Source organism: Drosophila willistoni (assembly GCF_018902025.1).
Source record: "Drosophila willistoni isolate 14030-0811.24 chromosome 2L unlocalized genomic scaffold, UCI_dwil_1.1 Seg196, whole genome shotgun sequence".
Taxonomy (NCBI): domain Eukaryota; kingdom Metazoa; phylum Arthropoda; class Insecta; order Diptera; family Drosophilidae; genus Drosophila; species Drosophila willistoni.
In genome coordinates this window covers 6,522,721-6,547,195 of record NW_025814048.1, presented here as the reverse complement: position 1 = coordinate 6,547,195, position 24,475 = coordinate 6,522,721, and the positions used below count along the sequence as shown (strand labels likewise).

Here is a 24,475-nt window from a genome sequence, read left to right as displayed (position 1 = left end):
TAATTTTTGTTTCCCTTTTTTCTAGTTTTTATATCGATTCACTAAACCTTAAGCCTGAAAATATTTCATAATAATCAACGCAGAAATTTACAAAATTTTTTTTGTTTTATCAAAATGAGAACATGTTTTCGATTAGTAATAAATTTTAAAGAAATAAAATTAAACTAAGATCTCATTTGCATAGTAAACATCAAATTATCTGACAAGAATTATTATTGATAGATTTTAGAAGTTAATATTATAAAATTTTTCCAAGAAATTTGAAAGAATTTAACAAAAATCATCGTCAATGAACCTTTAAATATATTTAAGACATTTACATAATAAAGAACAATAGATTAACTATGAATAAACTATTTTATAGTAGTTAAATCTTTCACTTTTGAGATAAATAAGCTAAAACCCATAACTGAATTCTTTCCCAAAGCATTGATTAGCACGAATCATTTCATAAGACTAATATAATAAACATTTGCTAATAGTATAGTAATTAATCAGTATAATCGCTTCCATCAGACAAGATTTGGTGAAAACATGAAAGCCTTTTCCCCGTCAGAAGATTACACAATCTGCCAAAAAAAAAATCCATCTAAATGCTTGTATTCATATATATATATATATATATATATATACTTATATATCAGCAGTTCAGCTGCAGTATTCATAATCTTTTGCTCTTTCATCTGCTCTTTATTACTTTGGCCACATTCACCCGGCTTTTAATGGTTACGCAACCAAATCCCATGAGTCATTTAACAAGAGACCCCAAAATAAAGAAAAGAAGAAGAAAAACAACAACAAGAAATAATTACCAACTGCAACACTTCCGTTGAAAAATGAGTGTTGAAAAAGGGCCCAAAAGAAAGCAAAAAAAAAGAAAAAACTTGATGAAAATAAAATGTAAAAGAAATGGTGAAAAAAGGCAACCAGTCGTCTACGTTTTCGTCTCCTGCGTGGGGGTCGATTCAACCATTGGAACATCAACATACACACACACACACACACATAATGACATGGCTTAAACAAACAGCAAAGGAAAATTGCTCTGCTTGTTATTAAAAAAAAAAAAAAGAAAATGAAAAAAAACCAAGCCAAAACCAAGCACAATAAACAAAATATACAACTTTCTATTTCACCTGGCCTGAGGTTTTTCTTAGGCAAATTTTCAAGGTTCCAAATCTGTTGCCCTCTATGATAACTGAATCACTCATACAGTCAGAGTCGTCGAGTCTTTAGTCATAGAGTGAACCTTAAGGTTTTCATCTCTGTTTTGTTTTTAGGGGGCGGGGGCTTTCACTTTCCAATTGAAACAATTGTGGTTAAGCATTTTAGTTTCTTTAATGATTGAACAATTCGTTTATTGGATAACCGATTGAAGGTTAAAAGGTATTTTGATATATATCTTAATATCTTTTGCTATCAGTTGTTTATTGTTCAAGTTTCACTTTTCTTTCTCTTATTTTTCTTCTTCTCTCCTTTCTTAACACCTCGTGGAAGATACAAAAAAAAAAGTGCTTAAAACTTTCCCCCCTTTTAACAAATTGAACAAACATTCATCAAAATTAGCATTTCAATTATCAGATTCAGTTATGATTTCCCATTTTATGTAACTAAATGCCTACCAAAAATAGAGATTTTAAGTTTAAACATTCTTTTTTATATGTTATTTTTGTTGTTGTTTATACCAAATCCATTCTTGTTAGTCTTTTGATGATGCAATGCCCCTTTCATTTGAAGGTGTTTGGCTTTTTAATGACTTGTGATCCCCATAAAAGAAAAAAGAGACAACTATTTCAACGACATCTACTTAGAGTTATGACTGCTTATTCCCACGAATTTGCTTGCCTACGAAGTTACCTAAGTAAAGTTGCTAGTCATAGACAAAAGCCAGAAACAAATTCAATATTTTTAATTTTTTTTTCTCTTCTATTTCTCTTTTTTTTTGCAGAAAACAAAATCAGCACAGAAAATAAAAACATGCCACGCCAAAGTTCAAAGCTGTAAAAACAACTTAAACAAAATCCAATACAAATTTAAATCCAAGCAAAACAATTTATGCAAAAATGCGACGAAAGCCACAAAATTTTACATTTAACAAGAAAGATAACCAACAGCAACCACGACAACAACAACAATACCAGCAGCCGTCGAAATCGAGTAAAGGTGGCAACAATAGAATGCCAAGAAGTCAGCATTTGACAGCATTTTTGTTGTTGGCCATTTTTGCGTTGGTTCAAACCACGGGTAAGTAAACAAAAAAATAAGAAAAATGACAAAGACACCTAAAAAAAGAAACGGGGGATGGGCTAAATACCCTTTCTGCAGTAACAAAATCGAAGTTCTTATACTCTAGAATACATGAGAGAAATCATGAGAAAAGTATATTATATTAATCCAACTTTTTAAAGCTTTATACTCTAGACAACTGACAAATTCAACTGCTTATCTCTATTTAAATAATATATTAAGCTTCTCATTAGTAGGGCTTAACTTGGACGAATCGATTAGAGAAGTTCCTAATATAACTTCTGCAAGTAAATCCTCAGATTCAGACTAAAGTATCTATTAGAACTTGGCCAATAAAGCTGAGAAGATAAATAAAGCTGAGAGGAGTACCAAGTTTTAAAAGAAATTCCATTAATTAGACTTTTTATAACTCTTCCCCTCCCTGAAAGAAATGTAAGCTACAATTTTTTAACAACTATTTTTTTTATTTTTCTAAGTGTTGATTTTATTTAAAAAGACATTTTCTTTAGATTTTTCATGTGTTCTTTCCACATAAGCTCAGATTGTGTGAGATTTGCTTTTGTTTAATATTTAAAGAAAATTATTCTAAAATAGTAGAACAATTTTCCTTAACCATTTGGAATATTTTTTCTACAATACTGCAAAGGAAACACGGAGAATAAAATCAATTTCTAGACAACAATATTTACAGCTTTAAGATGTCCAAACAATTAAAGTTCTTAAGCCAAAGAACTTAATTTTAGCTTTAATTAACAAAGTTTATTATGTTTTTGCTAAAGCAAATACATATGTTTATACGTAGATTGTCTTAAGACTTTTAGCTTCATCTTTAAGCAAATTAACGTACTCCTTTGAATAGGGTATTAAACCCAACAAATTGTGAGGATTTTAAGCCGAGGACAAAACATAAAAAAGTAAAAAAAAAAAAAAAAACTTTCACAGTCTCTAAAGTTAGAGGCCAGATGTGGTTATAATTGGAGGAAGAGGAGTGGTTGTAGGAGGCAGAGGAGAAAGACTTTTTAATTGTAAAGGAACCACATTTGATGATGTTTTTCATGCATATATATACAAGAGATTTTTGTATAGACACTTTCTTTACTTTGTACATGAGAAGATGCTCCAAAAGTTTTTCACGTATGCTGCTGTTTTTTATGTTGGTTCGTTATTTTTTGTTTTTTTTAGAAAGCTTGCGTTTGCTGCATAATTTATTAGGCGTTACTAAGAATGCATAGGGTACTCGAACTCCGAGTCCGACTCCGACTCCGAGTCGAAATCGTAAAAGAAAAGTATGCCATTATACCGCTTGCCAACTTAATGAAGTGCGAAGTTTCCCGTGACAGGGTAAATGATAAGGCAGCCAGCACAATTGTGGCCAATTGTCTAGCCAGAATTTGCCTATACAAATAGGGGATTGACCTAGTTAATATCAGCATTTTTTTTGGTCATATCTCCGTATGAGTGAATGCTGCATGATTTGAAAGCTAATGATGATGAAATGTAGTTCATCTCGTCGTTTCTTTAAATGAATCATTCATTGGCCTCGAGTTCATTTTTGGTTTGCGTCGTTCGTCGCTCAATTGTGTAATGTGTGTGATTATTCATAGCCACAGCCCGGATACATTGGGCCAAAGCGGGGTCTTTGGCTTTGGGTTTTTTATTTTTATTTTGTTGTTGTTGTTGTCTTTCTTTTATTGTGGCAGACTTACCTATAAAGTGCGTGACATGCGTAAATTGAAGTTAATTTATATGTGTACCCATATAACTTTTGCATTGACAAAACTACAATTAACTTTGTAGCTATTATATAAGAAATTAATTGTAAAGAAAATGCAAATTGTTATTTGATTAAAGAGGACAATTAAACGTGCTCAAATTAACAGAATGGGTTTGAATTGAATTAACATAAAATATTCAGGATTATTGTAGAATTAACTTGTACTTCAAGATTCCTTAAGTTAATGGTAACCTGCATTTCTTCGCTTTCGATCAAATTATTTAAAACTTAGAACTTTTTCGTGACTTTTCCAACAAAAAAATTTAGAACAACATTTACAAGATGTGCAAACTATTGTGTTTATGTAGTAGTTCGTTAGAAAATCAAATCATTTTTCTTAATTTATAACATAAAATGATTTTTAACATTTCATTTACTGTCACTAACCGAAGCCGGTCGTGTTTTCGCTCTTTCGTGATGTTAATTTATAATTTATAATATTCACATAATAATATTCAAAGTTAATATTCATATAATATTCATATCATATTCTTATAATATTCATGAAATAAAATTAATCAAATAGGGGAAAAAAAAACCAAGATAGCCTATTTTCCAGCCCGTATTTTAAACAGCTTCGCAAATAATTGCAAATTGGAAATAATTACATTAAAGTCAATTGTTTTCAATCGTTTCCAAACTGTAATTTAGAAGACTTTAAGTCAGTTTGATTGACTCACCTATGCTTATACGGTTTAAGGGTTCAAGGACTTTATGGACCAGTTATATTTCAACTTTCTCAACAATCCTATTGAACTACTGATGGAACTGTGATTGTGATTCCTTTTTATTATCAAGCAGGCTGGTTTTTAATTGTTAAATTTTTGTTAAATTAATGAAGTAATAAGTACAAGTACAAAAAGTATAAACAAAAGCATACTTTGTTTTGGTACCTTACTGTTTTTCTTGCTTGATGTATTGTATCATGATTAGCAGTATACTTTGGCCAATCTTAATGAGCACATCTATGTATGTACAACGTACTTACGAATAGTAAAAATTTACTTTCAAACTTCGCTTCCTATTCCGAAGAGGCTGCTCACCAAAACTTATAACGCTCTTCGGCTATATTGAGGTGCGTAAAATTGGTAGACGTCCTCTAATCCGACGCATCCGAAAGGTCCGAAGGCTCACTTCTTGCTGTAGTTGGAATTTTGGTGGATGTACAGCAAGATCTTTCTGCCAAATCTTTCACATATTGGTGGGAAAGAGTAAATTTTCACTACTTAAAGAACTTATTCAAAAAAAAAAGTATGCTGGACAACATTAATTCAACATCACATTGGTATCTTGGTATCTTTGTTATCTTTTCCTCTACATACTCTGTTTTTCTGCTATTCAGATTGTCTTGAATGTGTGTTGGACCCGATCCATTTATTCTCTAGTCTGATCACGTTAAACTTGTAATTTTATCGTAAAGCCCAAGAGTTTTTAACACAAAGTTTTTAAATTAATTCTATTTTGTCTAAGAGACACTCTTATAGTTCCTCTTACAAAAGTTGTTCACAAATTTTTAAATAATTGTTGACACAAAAAATAAGAATTATATAAACTATTCTTCTTAAAAAAAACCCCACTTAATTTCTGAAATTTTCCTTTTACCTAATCCATCACAAATTTGGTTGATTCATATTTATTTTTTCATATTTTTTCAAAAAAACTTCATTTATTTTGTTTATCATGAAACCAAAATCACACACCTGTTTCTCCTTATAAAGATGAAGAATTTTAATTAATTGCGTCAACTGGTGGATTGGGCCCACCAAGAATTCCCAAAAAAAGAAGAAAAAAGATATCTCAAAACTCAAAACTGAAACCTAACCAAGCGAACGAACCTGCTGGTTGACCCAATAAAAAGCTGAGCGATAAATTCTTTTGGAGGCTGCAAGCAAAGTGGCAGACAGCAACAGCAAAAGCGGCACCTTTTTTCTTCAGGTTTTTTCGGTTATTCTTCTTCTCTCTCTTTCTGTCTAACTGCTGTCTCGGTCGCTCTCTGTGTGTCTGGGCCTGGGTTTGAGACTGCAAGTGGGCCATGTAACAGAAATGTGCCAAAATGCCAAGTGTAATCTGAAAATTTAATCAGCTTAGGCCGTAACGAAACGTATCAAAGAAAAAGCAAAATGAAAATGCAACAGGTTGGGGTTAAAAATATTTATTATTGGTTTTTGTTTTTGTTTTGTTGTAAAATGTCAAATGTTGGCTTAGACCTTAGAGATAGAAACCTTTTGCTTTCAGCTGTGAGAGAGAATGATGAATGTTTGTGCCACTTAAGATTATTGATTTTTCCCCCCAATTTCTTCGAAAGGAGGGGGAAAAAAGATAACTCATCATGATTTCTATAAACTCAGCGACAGTTTTTCCCGAAACGAATTACAATTCTTATTTATTTTTTGTTTGGCCGTTAATATTTGGAAAGTCCCAAAAAGCCGTTAAATGAAACGGTTTTTACTTGGCATTGGTTTTGGATTTTTCTCAATTGGCTGGTTGTTTGTCTATTTTGCTTATGACTTCTTTCATTTAGTTTAATTAAAGAAAATAATTTTCACTTTACCTAATTTCATGAAACAGCCACACTCACATTGTAGTTGCTTTGCATTCTTATGGAACTTTAACATGGCTTTTATGTTAATGAGGCTTATTAACTGCATGAAAGGTTTTTCAGTTGTTGCTGTATTTGGCCTAGTAAATAGTGCAGTTAGCTTTAATTGATTCCACTCAGTCAGCTTGTGGGTGCGGAAGAGAAGAGTCGACGAGTCGACTAGCAATTAAACGGTTACAGTTGATGAGCTGTTCTTCTATTTTTAATTAAAATGCATATATGAATAGGCATTAGCCTAGAGAGATTATTCCCCTCCTTTACTTAACTAATGAAGAAAATATTCTTTTCTTTATAGATTTGTTATATTTTGAATGAAATTGACATTTCATGAGCGTAATCATCGTTGCTTGTATTCAATTAACTTAAACGTTTCTCCACCCTTTACTTTCAAGCTGAGGCTTAAGATCTTTCTCTTTCTTTTCTTTGCCGCTCAATCAATTAGACTCATATGTGTGCGTATGTGTGAGTGTGTGTGCGCTTACACAGCTTGATCTCGATTTTGTTGGCCATATCAATAACTGCATACACTGGGCATCTTGTCGTACTTTCCCTTTCCCATCAGTCCAAACCGAAGTCAAGTTCCTACAACAAAAATTGTACAATGAAATTCAGCACAACGAAAGTTGTAAGCCCAGGCAGCATGAACAGACACACACCCAATAACGACACACACAACAGGCAGACAGACAGTCAGACAGACACACACACACACACAGCGAGGCAATCAGACAGGCACAACAGCATCCATCCCATTGCCAAACAGAGTTATCCGAACCCACAATTTATTTTTTTTTCTCCATTTTTTTGGCCAAGTTCGTTACGTTCTCAACGCAAGCAAAAAATATGTGTTTGTCCTCGGGCCAAATGAAGCTGCAACTTAGGTAGAGAGGAACTCTCGGACATCAATGGCGGTCCATCAATGAAATTTGGAGATATTTGCTGCAAACCGGTTAAAAGTTGCCATATCTTTTAGGTTTTTTTTGTTGCAAACGAAATTTTACACTGTTTATTCAAAGACATAAATCGATATGATGATTTAACTTTTGATGATCCTATAGCACAATACAAAATTTAAATAAACAATATAAAAAAGCCCAACCTTAAACGAAATAGTCATTCATTTTGTTTTCATTTGTAAAATCAACAATGTTTTTGTAAAGAAATACTGTTAATTATTTCATAAGGGATTTTATTGGAATTGCTAAGAAGTAAAGGCAATAACCTGATATAACTTTTCTCTTTAAAATTTTACATACACAGAAATATTTATTTGTTTGTATGTAAATCATTTTAATCAATTAATATAGATTTCAAAATAAGATATAGGAACAATCAATAATCTTCGAAAAAATGGTTAATCTTTATTCAAGAAAAAACCTTACCTTCCTTAAGTGCGATCTCTTTAGAAAAAATTGTATAAAAAGCGAAATTACTATACAAAATACTCTATAAAAATAGTTTATACCTGTAGTCCTTGGTAGATGAGTTATATAAATGGCAAAGTCATAAGCTTAAGTGAAGAACTAGGATTCGGGATGAGAATTCCAGGTTAATGTATTGTCTTAGCCGATGGCCATGGTTTCTAGTGCTTAATTGATAGTTTAAAAGTAAATCATACACTAAACAATAATAAACCTTTCTAGTATCCCTATCTCAACCCAAAAAAACAAATTATAGCATATTTATATAAAGTTATAATGGCTGTTTTTAAAGATTTATGAAACAAGGATTGAAGTGTGATTGTTGTTTTTATTATTATTGATAAGTTATTAGAGCAAAATTACAAATGTCGCTTAATTTTGAAAGGTTAAGCTATGGTAATTAAGGCCTTAAGCTTACGATTGCTGTATTTTAAAAGTTTGTTTTCACAAAAAACTTAAGTTAAATATGTTAAGTTATTAACAAAATCATAAACAAAGCCAGCGAGTTGACAGAAAAATTCAAAAAATGCGTAAAAATGTTAGGGCCAATGTTATTCTTGAACTTTGTGCTTGGAAAAATGATTTCAAATCATTTTTCTCTCATGGATATCAATTCAATTATAGATATTTACAACTAATACCCATTGTCGCTCTATAGAACAATATGTTTAGTAACGTTTTTTTATTTAAAATAATCATTTTTAATTTATATATTATTGCCTTCACAGTTTTAATTCCAACGTTACTTAAAAACGGTTCTTCTTGTTTTATTATTTACTATTTTCTCGCTATTATTTTTTTTTCTTTTTCTACATTTCAAATAAAGTTCAGAAAAAGTAATAATTAAAGATTTTAAGTCGAGTTTCATAAGTTTGCTAACGGTTAAGCATTCTTTGTTTGATTTTCCATTGGCCATTTGGGCCAACTAAAAACAAAAGACTTAGGCAACAAACTTGAATTGAAAGTAATTGATATTTTTTCAATCATAAACTAGCCAAAACTACCATAAAAAAAACTTTAACAAAAAGATAGAAGAAAAGAAAAACTGGAAGTCAAGTGCCGTTAAAGAGACGCAGTTAGCTGGCACGCACACACACACACACACACTCACGTACGTATAGGCATGGACTGGCCCACGCACACCAAGTATGCTTTTGTGTGTGTGTGTGTAAAAGTGGGCTTGTGTGTATAGAAAGAGAGACACTTCACCCATTTCTATTTGGCACGCAGTTAGATATAGCCTAATAAAAAGTTACCACGACTGACTGAGTGACTGAATGAATGACTGGCCAACGGACTGGCCGGCTGGCTGACTAGCTGCCAAGCTATATCTGGCTAATATATAAAACCAAAGCCGGTTCTCAACATTTATACCAGCTTTGCTTTTGAACTTGTCACAGACCATTAAGACCATATTGGTCGACAGGCAACTTGCTGTTGTCTCTGCTGGGGTACATTGACACAGTTTCGTTTCGTAGACAAAGATAGATAGCCTCCAGAAAGAGTGAGGGAGAGAGAGAGACGAAGAAAGATGTCTCCTATTTAATCAATAAATTGTCGCTAAACAACTTGACTTGTCTTTTCTTTACCTCTTTGACGGATTCTCCTAGTGCCAAAGGGGCATTTCTTGCTCTCATTCTTCTCGCAGTGATAAGTTTGTTCTATTTAAGATTTAATTATATTTAATTGTTCAATTAGTCGTTCTTTCATCTTCCTCTTGTTATTGTTTGTTGTTTCTCTGCGGCTTCCTTCACTTATATATTGGGTTTACTGACCTAAGATAACACTCCACACTTTGAAGAAATATTCCCTTGGCGTGTTAAGAGCCCAGAACAGAAAATATTTCAACTATTTCTTCTGTTTTTTGCTGCAGATGGCTTATCGCTTGAAAATTTACAAGACTTTGTTCTGCAAAGAATGTGGATTTTTGCCTTTGGCTTAATTAAATATATGAGCTGGAGTAGGCAATTAGGTATGAAACAACAACAACAACAATTAAGTAGCAAAAACTTTCCTTGGCTTGGCCATTGGAGATTGAGGATCTTTGCCAACATTGAAAGCCAACAGAGCGCAGAGCTCATCTAGGAGAAGAAAACAACAACCAAAGCGGTTGCTAATAAATTTTTCTGTGTGTTTTTTTTCTTGAATTTTTGCTGCTGCTATTTCTGTGGTTGTTGTTGTTGTTTTTGGCATGCAACTGAGCGTAACCAACAGGCAGTAGAAGCAACAGAAAATGCAGTCAAACTGCAACCGGCTTTGACTTCGACTTTGGCTTTGACTTTGGCCATAAAGCGGTTAGATCAGAGACCAGAGACCATGCCAGACTCGACCAAAGCAGACCTTGATTAAGGTCATTCGCTTTGGTCTTAAGTCTGGTTTTAAGATGAGCTAAATTTATATACACTTTAAGAAATGTACATGCATCTATGTAGTATCTGTGTATATACATACATACACACAGATTTGTCTATTGAATTTTCTTGCGGAAAATTAACATAAATAATTGCAAATCTAATGCCATAGTATGGAAAATTGGAAAATTTACTTTTACCTAGCATAGCTATTGCATTGTAATTTCACTAGACAAGAGCTTTACTTCAACTCAAGTTCAGTGTCCATTGCTTTAGGGAGATACAAATCAAGTTTTCTTATTTGCCAGGTACCAAGTGAAGTTGGTTTGCTTGCTTGTTCGTTTGTTGCTTCGTTCTGCAGACAGACAAACAAAACAAAAACAAACAGTTGACGGTTTGATTGCTCAAGTGTCAGATACTTTATTTGCTTAGCTAATGAAAATACCTGCAGGCTGCAGATACTTTCATTGTTTATCGACTTTTGGGGCATTCTCTCTCTCTCTCTCTATGCTTTTCATAACTAACGCCCACCAATACAACAAGATCACCAAATGGAAATCAATTAGCATTAAATCAAAAACAAAAAAAAAATTCTCTCCTTTTTTATTATGCCACAAAGAGAAATTGTACCTTACCAATTCAGTCAAGGGGCGTGCCCTGAACGTGGGTTTTTATTGTAGATGACCAGTCAAGATGTGGCCAGCATCTTTAATAGAAATCTTAGCTTAACAACTAAGTTATGCTTAGAGAGAGAGAGGAAGAAAGAAAGAATGTAAGAGGTTTGACTCAGACCATAAATTGTATTTATGATATTTCTTTTTGCTGTTTAGATTAAAACTCTGCGATTGTTCAACAAACAAAAATAAAGGTCTATAGCCATAAAAGAGAGCTTAAAACATAAAAAAGAAATGCTTTTTGTTTAATACTATATAGAAAAGATATTTCTATACAAACGCGTTTCTATGGCAAATATTAAGAAAAATTGCTAAAAGACATAAAAGTCTTAAAAGTCACAAAAAAAGTCAATCCCAAGCTATTTGGCTTTAAAAATTTATAGATAAATTCAAAGATAATTTCTTGCTTCTTAAAAACGATTAAAGCGTTTGCCTATAAGCAGTATTATTACAGCTTTATGCTCTATAAAAAAAACGTTATTTAACAGGAATATGTATTTGGTTTGATTTATGTATGGAAGATCTGTCTTTACAAGGACAATAAATAATTTGTGTGATCACTTTGACGGGGCTATAAAACATCATCTATGGAAACAACAATCAATTGTATATGGTGGTGTAATTTATGGGACATAGTATAAAGGAAAGAAAAGAAAATTAACACAATTCATTTAATGAGGGATGCGAAAACTTAGATTCAGTGGAAACCGCCGCTTCAGGCGGCTTGTCCGTGTGCTATTATCTAATAGATTTATCGCCTGTTGGTTGCACTGGACTTCCAACCGCGCGCAGTGTCTTCCTGCATTTCTTCTAAATACTTTGGAGACCGCCAGAGTTTCAAATATATAAAATAGTGGCTTAGCGATGATGCGCAGAATGCGTGTTGGACTAAGTTACAGAACTTCAAAGTTAAATTCCATACTTCCAAATTTGCTTTATTCTGGCTTTATACAAACAGGAATGTATATATGATTAACATATTCTTTTGGTGACTGTTTGGGCTTTAATTTTTTCAACCTCATACTCCAGAGTATGGACAGATATCCAGATATAATTTATGACATAAAATTTATCTCGAAATGGGCCCACACATTTCTTTTAGTTTCTCAAACTCCTTTATTTTCTTGCCAATAAATTCTGTTATACCTATTATACCTATATTTATTAATCCATCGAACTGTATAAGTATTGCAAAATCGTGTTTAATGTGTTATTAATTTCCGCTGTGCATAGATTTATATCTAAGAAATTATACAAAGTATGAAGATTAGCTTACCATTTAACGAAATTTTCTTTAACAATCAAAATGTTGCCTTACAATCCCAAAATCAATATCAGATCTTAAGAAAAGAAAAATTTTATTAAAGAATCACTTATTATATTTCCATCATTTCATTTTCATACATGGTGCGAAACTTTCTGATTATTTTCTCCATAATCATGAATCAATTTTATGGCACCAAACATTAACCCCTAGAAATTTTAAAAATTTAAACATTTTGCTTTGATCCATAACAATAGTAAGAGATTATCATTTAGTTTTCCTTTTTGGCTATTTCTTTACTATCGTCTGGCAGTTTTTTATTTTCGATTTCATATGGTTAATGCCATTTTTGGTTATTATCAATTAATACGATTTGAAATCGTAAGACAATACCTAATAATTCATTTTATATCGTAAAGAAATATTAGAATAAAAAATGAAAGAATTACAATTTCCGTCAGTCTTATAAATTTTTAGATTAATATGAAAAATGTTAACAATAATAATGAAAGAAAGTTCTGCTTTATGTCTTATTTTGTTAATTTTGTGTATAGTTAATTTTGTGCATGTTTAAATGTTCGAAGGTTAAAATAATTTGGTTATTTTAGGAATGCTAACAAATTTCTTCTTCATTTTCTTTGTCTTATCTCTTTTGACACTATTATCTGCCGAATTCTCCTTCTAATTCCCTCTCTCTCTCAAATAAAAATCTTTTAAAATCAAATAAATAGAGTTTCAACTTGTTTCACTTGGAGAACACTTTAACTAAACAAAAGCCTTTCTCTAACCATATAACTCTCTATTTGTAAGTTTGGGCAATTACCTCCATATAAATATGTAATTACACAATTTATTTATGGTGAAAATATAACAACTTGTCGCCTAGCCATATTAAATTGTATTATTGCATAAGTATAACCCCTTTCACTAATGCCCCTTTGCCCAGGTACACTCTAACAAAGTCTGCGATCGTTTTAGGCATGCCCACGAGGCGTATGCGTAATGCTTGCCCTCACTGAATTTGTCTTTTAGTTTTCGGTACGTGTATGACATATTGAAATCGCTTGAAAATCTAAAATTGTCGTTATTTCATAAGCGCAAGGCAATTGTAATTATTATCGCTAGCTTTTTGGCTTACATTTTGTTTTGTTTTTCTTTATTTTGGGTTGTGTCGTGAAATAGAAAGTGATTTCTTGGTGGAGGCGCTGAAAATTGGCAATTTGGGGCTTTAACCATTTATTGCCGGTATGTTGTTGGTGTTGTTGTTGCTGTCGTGACGATGTCGTGCGTCCTCGTCGTGGGCTAAAGTAGCGTTTAAATTAGTGTAGGCAAGCGCTGGAACTAATGACCCTCTCATCTGGTTGTCATTTCCAGTGACTTGCAGGCAGCCCAGTCGTGCATTGAACCAGCAGGCGCTATTATACCTACATATGTATGTAAGTATTTATCGTATATGTATATATAGTATAGTAGTATCTTTTTGTTTCTGTCTGTCTGCTTCTTCTAATTCGTTACTGGTAATCACAAAAGTTTTTACTTTCGTTCGAGGTCCGTGAAAGTGTTGTTGCATGCCACAAATTCAATTTTGCGCTTTTTGTTTTTGTTTTTCAGTTTCTGAAATTTGTGTTACAATTTAACCAGCTTTGGCCAACCAAGTCTTGTCTTTGTCTGGCAATTTTACAGCCATCGGCATTTGGCTAAAATCAAAACACTTTTACTTCAACCAGTTATAAATTCATTTTCAAATCAATATCAACAACCACAACAACAACATATGAAAAACTGCATGGAAAGTGAAAAGTGTTTTAACCAAAAAAGGAATTGCTAATTATATTTTTATATACATGTATAAAAAAGCAAACCAATGTCTTATTTATAGAAAGTGAATTAAATATTTGAAATTTCAATTTAAACGCTCTAACCAAACAGGTGAAAGTAACTAAAAAAAAAATAATATACAAAAATCTAAGGCAAACCATGAAGTAAGGAAATAAGAGCCCAAGCAAAAACAATTTGGGTTAAACTCAATAACTAAACTTGCTGTGAATTATGAGCCCATAACAGTTAAACGAAAAATGACTTCTTCTACCCAAAAAAATAAAGATTAAAAAACTAAAACTGGTTCTTCCTAGTCGCGCTAATATGTGAGACAAACATTTCTTTCTCGGCAATTGCACTTGACACCTTCAACATAAAAAATAACCTCGAAGTTTGAAGCTGCATTCAACCAGTCTGACAGCCCAGCCATCTACAAGTCAGCGGGGGAGCCCATAAATCACACCCCGAAATGTATATAGAAGAAAGTCTACACACACACACGCAGACGACGGATTGAGGTGTGCCAGTAAAGTGTGTGTGCTTGTGACTCCATAGAAATACTTGGCATCTGTTGACTGGCATTGCAGGTTAAGAATGATATGGGTTTGGGTCACAGAGTTCAATCGGTGTCTATTTCGGATTCATATATGTTGACAGCCGCCAAAAGTCTGGTAAGGTGGCAATGTGAATGAAAGGAGGGCAAAGATCACAATTCGAAAACATTTTTTGCAACTGAAGACAGATTTAATAACTCTGCAAGTAGATATTGAGATTTTTGATAGATTGAAAACTTCTACCACTTAATTTTGTCTCTCTATTTGAAATCTTCGCACTTCGCTTTAAGAGAAAGTCTGAATTGATAAAGCATAATTTAAACTATTGACATTTAAGGATAAGGTTTTAGGGCTAAATCTTTAACTAGATGTCCCTTAAAGCTTCAGATTGATTTGTTGTAGTCAAGTATTATATATGATTATTAAATAATAGTAAGTAAGATTCTTTGCCCGCCTTCTAAAGCAAGTCTAAGAGGAAATGATTATGATTAACTACTGCTAAGCCTAAGCAGTCAATTAAGAGATGCCTAAGTGTTCTTATAAGTTCTTACTACAGAATTAGTTCAGTCTTAAATTCCACTGATAAAGGCAGTTGTCTACAAGAATAAAAGTCCTAATTATTTTAATTAATTCTTAGTTATTTTTCTGCGAATTTTGTTTGGATTCAAACTAAACAAGAATTATACTCCATATTGACGGATTACTTAACTACAATAAAAAGCCATCTATTTTTGTACTTAACTATTAGGAATTATTTATTTATACTTGTTAAATTTACTTAATATTTCAATTGACATATTTGGAAGATTGTCCTCGCGCCGACTAAATTGCAATGTTTCACTTAAATTTCAAATAGATCCTAATCTAACCAGACAAATTATAACCAATATCTATTCAACCTTAATTCGTCTACTTATTCTAAGCTTTTTCATTGCAAAATTAAACTCTATGTTAACAGTGCAATTTTTAGCCATAAAAATTGACTCTTATTTAAGCATATAAAATATGGGACATGGAAAGGAAGGTAATTTAATTGTCGGATAGTCTATATTAAGTTCTTAGAAATTCATTTGCTGTTCTATATTCTGCATTATACTTAGAATTAGTTATGTCTAATAAGATAAAAGCAACCGAAAATTCGATTTGTTGTTAAAAATTGTCTGGTTTCATTAAGTTAGAAAAAAAGTCTTTTGAAATATATTACAAATTTTTAATTCATTTATTTATTAAAATGTATGTATATGTTTCAGTCTAATAGCTTTAAACGCCCTTACATTCATATTCTCTTTGCACTCTATACGTTTGTTTAGCTTCAGATCTGTTGAAGCTGTTCATATTAACTTACTTACTTAAGATTTGCCAAAAATCTAGCATGTTAACAAAGCCATGCCAAGAAGATAAAGATTAATAATGAAGAAAAAGTTGAAAAACCGTCTGCTGAATTTAAGAGTTTTGTATGAATTAACGATATAAGCAGCTATTCTTTATGCTGAAAGTTCGTGGAATTTCAAACAAGTGAATATAGTGAATTCTTATAGTTAATTTATGTGTTGATCCGTTTGCTTAACTTTCTCATGGCTGGTATAATTTCGCATTCTGCAAATGCCCATAAAAATGATGAAAATCTGCAGTAGTTACTTTGCTTTGGCATCTTTTCAACGCTTGACGTAGCAATTTTATGAAATTCTTACTTACAGTTTGTCGAGGCCAAGTCAATTGTGGGTATCTAAAGTTGGTATGTAACTAAATATGTTCGTGTGTGAGTGTGTGTGTGTGTGTATATTATATGGTTGAGAGATATGTAATAAGCCTTCAAAATTGTGACATATATCTATATATGTGATTTTGCGATTGTCAGTGTAAGACAACAACATTTTTTAAAATGCAAATACAATTAGATGCAAGAGAGTGAAAAGAATACAAAAGACAAACTTGACATCGAAAACAAATGATGGGGGACTGACTGAAACCGAGATGGAAATGGAAATGGAGATGGTTTCCTAAGAAAATGCAAATGAATGCATGCAATGTGTGTGTTTGTGTGTGACACTGACAAACAGACCCATGTCGCTTTTGGGGTTGGGCCCTGGAAAAGTGAAACCTTGTGAGGCTTTTGTTTCCGCACAGGCAGGTTCAGATTCTTTACACAGTGCAATTAGTGAAATTGATGCCTGAGTAGTTCAAGAATTTCACCTGTTAATTTGTATTTCTCTTTCTCTTTCTTTTAGCTGGCCAACATGAGAGTATCTCACAGATTTCCCCCAAATCGAGCATCCACCTAAGCCAGGCGCATCCTAGTATTGAGAGTACCATAGCAGATACGATTAATCGACTGGCCGAGAACGATGCTCCCATACGAGATGAAAATGAAACTTTAGCCCGTGTTCAGCGCTCAGCTTCCCCCATATTACATGATCACCATCCTCAAGAGCATCATCAGAATCAGCACTATGGACCGAATGATGTTAATTATCCTGAAGATCTAGACAAAGATGTTTCAGCGGGACGTTATTTTCATTACAACATCAAACCAACTGGAACCTACGAGAGTCACGATCAAGAACAAAAGCCAGAGACAACACAACGCATACGAGCTGGAAAGACACTGGGAGGTAGCAGTTCAACTGAGTCCACCATAGCAGCCAGTTCATCATCTAGTTCGGAGGCGTCTTTTTTAGTGCAAGGGGACCTGCGACAACCTACGTCGGGGTCCCCAATCAGGCCGAGTCGCAGCAGTACTGCCACCTCAGCGATGACCAGTGCAACCCAGGCTCCACATAGTGCCCGTCAGAATGGAAATCCCGATATTCAAGATATTATAACTGGAATTGTGAAGCTCCTGAATGGCAATGTCAATGTGCATGCGAATACTCAAGCGGTAAGACGTCCCTCGGCCAGTAGGATTAACAATCGAGGTCCACCAAGAATCTCGGATGTTCAACCTTTGCCCATTGATTATGAGGCTCAGAAGCCTGGCACCTCAATGCGTCCTCCGCCCTATCCATTTGATCGTCCCGACAGACCTTTCATCACTGGAGTCCCAATACCTGAACAAATCGTTCCAGTACGTCCAGGGTTTGTGAGCAATCGTCCACCGTGGTATAGAAATAAACCAAGACCTCCCATAACGACTAGTGTGGGTGGCAGCCGTCGACCTTTGCCACAATACAAACCATTGCCAGCACCGCATGTGGCACCCTCCCCGTCGCCACAGCCCCCACAAGAACCAGAAGTGATTGAAAGCGATTTGGAGGCTGTGCAACCTACAGCGGATACTACTTACGATTCGGAGTTCTCGCAGGAAGATGTCAATGCTCAGTATATAGAAGTATCCGATCAGGATACAGATGGCGGTGGGGAGGTGGAAGATGAATTACAGCCACCTCCTGCTCCAGCCAGCACTCCTAGTACGAAGAAGAAAACGAAACCTAAACCATCGGGAGATAAAGATGGTTATACCACAATCATCGAGACGAGTTCCGTGGTGCACACCGTCATGGGCATGTCCTCGACTTATGTGCCCATGTCCATGGATAGCGCAGAGAGTTTAGATTTGGATCCCTCAACTGAGGAAGTCATCTTTATGACAGCCAATCGCACACCAGGCTTGGAGAGCAGCTCCACCACCACTCTAATCAGTGGATCTAGTGAGATTTTGACTACTCCTCAAAGCGATATGCTGGCCACGCAATCGCAAGAGATTAAACCCTCGTCCTCGTCCTTTAATGAGCCCATAACAACAACTACCTCAACCACTACTAGCACCACTTCCACCACTGCTTCCACAACCACTACTTCCACAACCACCTCAACCACAACAACCGAAAAGTCGCCTAATTCCAGTGCCACTCCTCCACCTTCTGCCCAATACCATCCTCGTCCTGGCATAGTACTCGATGATCCGGAATTTAAGCCCGGTGGCCGACCACGTCCTCAAGCCCAGCCACGTCCCTCAGTGCCTCAACAAACGGCCATTCAACCAACTCGACAGCATTTGCCTCCCGGCTATGGTGAAATCTTTGATGTTACTCTGTCGGCCATTCAGGGGCCTGGACCTAAGGGCAGTGGCTCTCAGCAGACCATCAATATTAAACCTTATGGTTCCTATGGTTCTGGATCGAATGGCCCTCAAGCGGATATTATTGTGTCGGCATCAGGTGACGATGGCTTTGTCTCGATCGATGGCAAACGCACTTACATCAATCTCTTTGGTGATCCCACAGATCCCCCACAGGCTGGAGCCACAACTCCAGCTACACGATTGCCACAGCTGCCAGGAAGTGGAAGTGGTGCAGCGGGACCATCAGCAGGAACAGCAACTGGAAATGGTGGTAGTGGTGGTGCAGTCACCCAAAGCAGTGGAGGCTATGTAGTCCCAGAAACAGAAGTTGTAGAACTTCAACCAAAACAAGGAGGAGGTGGAGGACAGCAGAGTAAATCTCCAGCGCCATCATCTGCCACAACGAATGCTGGACCAACTCGTCCCCATTATCGTCAGCGTCCAACGCCACCACCGGTAAGAATTGATACCTGCATTGTGGGTGATGATTCCACTTGTGATCAGGCCCAGCATGAACGTTGTAAGACCGACAGTGGTGTCTCCAGTTGTCACTGTCGACCAGGTGAGAGGAGATTGCTTAATCTTTTAGCCTAAAAAGGAAGTTTTTAAACGAATGTTTCTTATGGTTAGGTTACTCACGTCGCAAACATCGTGAACCCTGTCGTCGTGTGATCTCCTTCCATCTGGGCATGCGTGTGGATCGCATCTATGAACATCGCATTGTGTGGGATAATAAGCTAATGGATCACAATAGTGAACCGTTTGGCCAATTGAGCTACGAATCCATCAGAGCGGTAACTTATTGAACTCCAAATAAGTTTCCTTTAATTAAGTTTAAATTCATTTCTTAGTTGGATTCTGCCATGTCGATGACACCATATTCGGATGAGTTTATGGAGGCCAAGGTCAACAATATCTATCGAGGAGATCCTCAATTGGGTGGCAGCGGTGTCTATGTTAATCTTACCCTCAAATTGGACGAAAGTGTGGAAACCTTGAGGCCCAATCTACGTAGCGATGTTCAGAAACATTTGCTTGGTGTACTCCATCGTCGAAACAATAACATAGGCAACTCGGTTCTCTATGTCAGCTCGCCCGAAGGAGCTGTCTCTGCTCTCCATGATGTGGATGAATGTCAGTCTATGGAATTGAATGATTGTCATCCCAGTGCCAGTTGTACAAATACCTGGGGTAGTTTCCGTTGCGCTTGTGCCGCCGGTTGGCGAGATCCCTGGGCTGATCAGCCTCAGCGTGCAGGACGCGAATGTCAATCCTGTCCAGATTCGTATTGCAATAATCGTGGCGTATGCAGCTACAATGACGAGGGCACTCAAATCTGTGCCTGCGATTCAAGTCACTATGGCGCACAGTGTGAGATTGATGGCGAGGTTTTGGGTGTGGCTATTGGTGCCTCTGTGGCGGCTGTCATCATAATTGTCTTGACGTTGGTGTGTCTCATTATGTGGTCACGGCGCTGGCAACGCGAGCAAAAGAATGCCATGGGTTCACCTGTCTTTGGTTATATGAATACGGCTCCATTAAAATCGGCTGGACTACCCCAAGCGGGCTATCAAGTGACCCTAGAAGATCGCATGCGTTGGGCACAAATTGCGGATGTGATGGCTCAGACAAATCACTATGGGGTAAGCTAAATCGTTGAAACATTTCTTTTAAATCATTGCGCTAATTTTCTCAAGTCCCAGGCGGAACCAATTGGACCAACACGACCTTCATCGGCCATGTTTGCCTATCCCAATTTGGGGGCAATTGGCATGGGTACCATCGGTGGTATGTCCCTGCAAAGCACCATGCAAATGCATCCAAGTGCCACCTTAGCTCCGCCAGTGCCATTGCCCAGGTAGGTTCCATTTCTCTTCAAAAATTATCTGATCAAAATCTAAATTTCTCTTCGTTTGGTCTTAGAAGACTTGGCCTGGGTCCACGTGCCAATGGTATGCGCACACTGGAGAACTCTAGTTCCAGTGAAGAGGAAGATCGTGCCGATCTGTTGGGTAGAAATTTTCAAGTGCCACGCCCCAAAAGTCGTAGTAATGGCAGCATAGCAGTAAGTAGCTTGTCAATAACTTTTAAAATCTCTTTAAATTAATTTCATTTTTCTTTTCTTAGAATCAAAGTGGCATCTACTATGATGTCGACTATGAACCATCCGGCAATGGCATTGGTAATACCAGTGTCGATCATTTGTACGGGTCACAGAATCAATCTGTAACACATTCATCAAGTGGACATAATCATATACCCGGTCCACAAGGCATACCCATGAGCACTTACACTTCTGGACGAGCTCCAAGCAGTTACTACATGAAGTAACAGCAATTCCAACTCGAATACCAACACCAATTGCAATTCCAATTTCCCTGTAAATATTGGCACTTAGTTTTTAGAGTTTAAGTTAATGAAAATACTAAAATACTTTTCCACTGACAGTCCCCGCGGCGACTGCAGATGAGACGCGTTTTTGTCCTGTCCTCCCTCCCTGTCCCTCCCTCTTTTGAAATAAATAGCAACTAAGAATTTGAAGACTTAGTTTTAGCTTAGTTAACTGTTTTGAATTAAAATTTAGTTCTATATTGCAATATCAACGACAACTAATCATTAATTTTAAACATTACTATATACATAATTTATTCTATCTCCAAACTCTGAAAAAATGATAAAACACTTCAAGTCACATCCCACTTAAATCTAAAGAAATTAATTTAGTTCCCTTAGCTTAAAGTATTGTAAAAACAAAATAAAAATCAATACAAATCCAATTGTGAAATAAATCAAATAAATTTGGAAAAACGAAAATGAAATTTAATATTAATTAAATCACATAAGATGATCCAAGAGAATTTTATTAAAAAAAAAAAAACACAAGAAAACAATAAAGACTAATTAACTACATGTTGAAGGATAGAAAAATTATTATTTTAACATTAAAAAAAAAATTCGGTAATAAATGAAATGGCATTTTGGCCAAGATTTGTCATACAGGAAAAGAAACTGAACGATCAAAATATGAAAACTAATTGACTTTATTAAGATTTATTTATCATTTTATGTTTCCTGATTTTCTGGTTCAGATTTGTTCATTATATTCCCAAGTCTTAATTAGATCATATTAGTAAAGATGAAAGAGAGACGGATCTACAAAACAATTGTCAGGTATTGTATATAGATTAAAAGACCGTATCCTAAAGGGAGTCAAAAGTTTAAAATTTTTAAAACCGTCCCTGATTTGATATACTGTTTTCAATGGAGAATTTCCTTTCGAATTTGCCAATAAACTTCATGACATTGAGCTAACATTAAACATTGATCCTGAAACTATGCTACATAAATTTGTATGAAAATGTGAAAGCTGAACTGAGTAAATTACTCTCACCCTTAGCACTTCCGGTGAGTAAGTTGGTGTTTTCACCAATGCTAGAGGGCGCTTGTTGTTGATTGATTGTTGAGCGCAAAATTCAAATGTTAAAGATTGTGAAAATTTTAAGTTTTCAAAATAAAATAATAAATTATCTCTTTCATTCACTGTGGCGACCTATAGCCTGTTCATCATTATTACATTTTGCGGTTTATTTAAACAATTTTCTAATTTTACTTAAGAAATTAACTAAAAATATTAAATTCTTCTAAAATGTATTTTAAAACATAATAATTAAAACGAAACGAAAGGCTAACGAATGTTTAAGAAGGAAAGGATTTACCTAAATTTCTAGAATTTAAACTTGTTCAACGAAGGTGTTATCTAAAAAATTTTTACTGGTGATTCCATTCAGAAAATGCTTAATAAAATAAATAAAAATAGATCATTTTATACATTTTTGTGTAGTGGAGAAAATCGATACATGGATTAATGGAAAATCGATTAAGGGATATAATTTACTTGAAAAGTTCGTATCATGCATAGCCCTGGACCACCAATCTAGATCCGTATTTTTATAATTTTATATATTTTTCAATTCCTGACCAAATTATTTGATTACCTTTACCTTTTCTTCACCTTTTGCCCATGTAATGTCATTGTCATAAGTAAGACAAACTTTTTCATGGACCATCTGTTGGTAATTCATAAATTTCTTATGACATTTCACTTGGCGGGTGAAAAGCATACGTTTCGCTTTTAATTTATGACAACTTTGGTGGCTGGTGTCAGTATCTCAGTGTTGTGGTTCACACGCATAAATAAATTAAAATTATATGAAAATTCGAGATCGTGTCTACCGTGTATCTACATAGGTTGGTACCATTTGCGTGTGGCAGTAACGCACTGACCTGACCAACCGCTTCACGTTGGAAATGAAGATGAAATGTTAAAGTCCGAGTCGAGTGATTGCTTATGCAACAGAGGCAAGTTTACCTTTTGTGTTGTTGTTGTTGTTGGTCGTGCCACAAGACCGGAATGCACATAAAAATTAGAAAACCAAGAGTGGCCTCTCCGTATGTGTGTGTGTTTCAGTTTTAATGATGGTCAGTGACGCCCCCAAGATCATCTTCACACAACACCAACGTCTAAGAGTATGAGGTCTAAGTCAGTCGATGCTCAGGAGTCAAAACATCATCAATATCTGACCATTAGCTAGCTAATCTATCTAGCTGTTGAAAACCTATGATGTATGAAGTTCAATGTCATGTATCTGTCAGCTTCAAAAGCGGCGGCATTTAGATTAATTGATCGCATATCGCTAAGCAATTGGCCAGATGGAAAGGTCGTACATGGTAATCGATCTCCCTTCTCTTGGCACCTCTTGGCATATACGCATATAATTGTGGTGTTATTTAATAATTATCACAACAGAGAAACACAAAATAAAAATAAAAGCAAAAATGCCAAAAATAAATAAAGCAACAAACCTTTTTTAAGAAAACGGTGACTAGTAGCAGCAGCAGCTGAAATGATTATTATTTTATTACATTAAGAGATGATGGAAAAGTTTTGTTGTTTTTTTTTTTTTTTGCTTTGGTTTTCATTTACCTCTATCTTTGTTTGACCCATTTGGGATTTCGATTTGGCAATGACGCTGCAAATAATTCGCAAAACAATTGCAATTGTGGACGTCGACCAGCTCATCCAACTCACGTATCGAAAAACTTTGACCATAAAATTAATGTATAATAGTTACACCTCACGATAAAAATGTGGGGGGGGGGGAAATTGTGGCATACCTTTCGTTTGGTTTTTGATTTGCCATTGTTGCCAATTTACGCTCATTATTGGGTGTATCTTATGTCATACGCCTGGCGAATAAATATATTGATTGATTGTAACCAGATTGTTGGCCTTCAAATGCAGGAGTAACACACACTCTCTCTGTCTCTTCACACCTTATTCATCTTGGCATAGGGGGCGTATACATGATATTTTTCTTTTTCTTTTTTGGGTAAATACTTTTTGTGACGCGACTGAGAGAATTGCAAGCGTCGTAAAAAAACCAAAGCCATAAACACATTTTTTCGCTAAGCTGTTCCAGTTACATTGTGTGTTCGGTGTGTGTTGCGTCTCCACCGCCGGCAATGACAATGTCGAAGTCGAAATAGTCAAATCTCTTTCTGCCCGCAGGTGTTGCAAGCCATAACTCAATGTGTTCAGGTGAGTTCCTCTATAGCCGTTGCTGCTGCTGCTTTTGTCGTAATTGGGCGCGCGCGTGGAGATGCGCTTCCAACTTCCTTGTTGGCATTGTTGTCACTTGTCATCGTCAGTGTT

At 35.3% G+C, this 24,475-nt stretch overlaps 1 protein-coding gene across 5 annotated transcripts; it reads left to right on the top strand.

The window, feature by feature from the left end:
* The first annotated feature begins 1,957 nt into the window (after positions 1 to 1,957).
* Positions 1,958 to 21,481, top strand: LOC6640078 (mucin-5AC). 5 transcript variants are annotated; one of them, XM_023182199.2, is made up of 8 exons: positions 1,958 to 2,244; positions 16,931 to 18,859; positions 18,926 to 19,324; positions 19,393 to 19,556; positions 19,614 to 20,405; positions 20,460 to 20,620; positions 20,686 to 20,827; positions 20,890 to 21,480. In XM_023182199.2, exons 1-8 carry the CDS (start codon positions 2,064 to 2,066, stop codon positions 21,091 to 21,093), a joined length of 3,972 nt encoding a protein of 1,323 aa, XP_023037967.2. In that variant the 5' UTR covers positions 1,958 to 2,063; the 3' UTR covers positions 21,094 to 21,480. The 5 variants fall into 5 exon arrangements, with proteins under 5 accessions (XP_023037967.2, XP_046866146.1, XP_046866149.1 ...); XM_047010190.1 differs by having other exon boundaries at positions 16,931 to 19,324; positions 20,890 to 21,481; XM_047010193.1 differs by having other exon boundaries at positions 16,931 to 19,324; positions 20,466 to 20,620; positions 20,689 to 20,827.
* Positions 21,482 to 24,475: the final 2,994 nt, after the last annotated feature.

Coding starts and splice junctions, on each gene's coding strand:
- LOC6640078 (XM_047010190.1), top strand. CDS start 2,064: ATGCGACGAAAGCCACAAAATTTTACATTTAACAAGAAAGATAACCAA. Junction 19,325..19,392: donor CAGTTGTCACTGTCGACCAG/GTGAGAGGAGAT, acceptor TCTTATGGTTAG/GTTACTCACGTCGCAAACAT. Junction 19,557..19,613: donor GCTACGAATCCATCAGAGCG/GTAACTTATTGA, acceptor TTCATTTCTTAG/TTGGATTCTGCCATGTCGAT.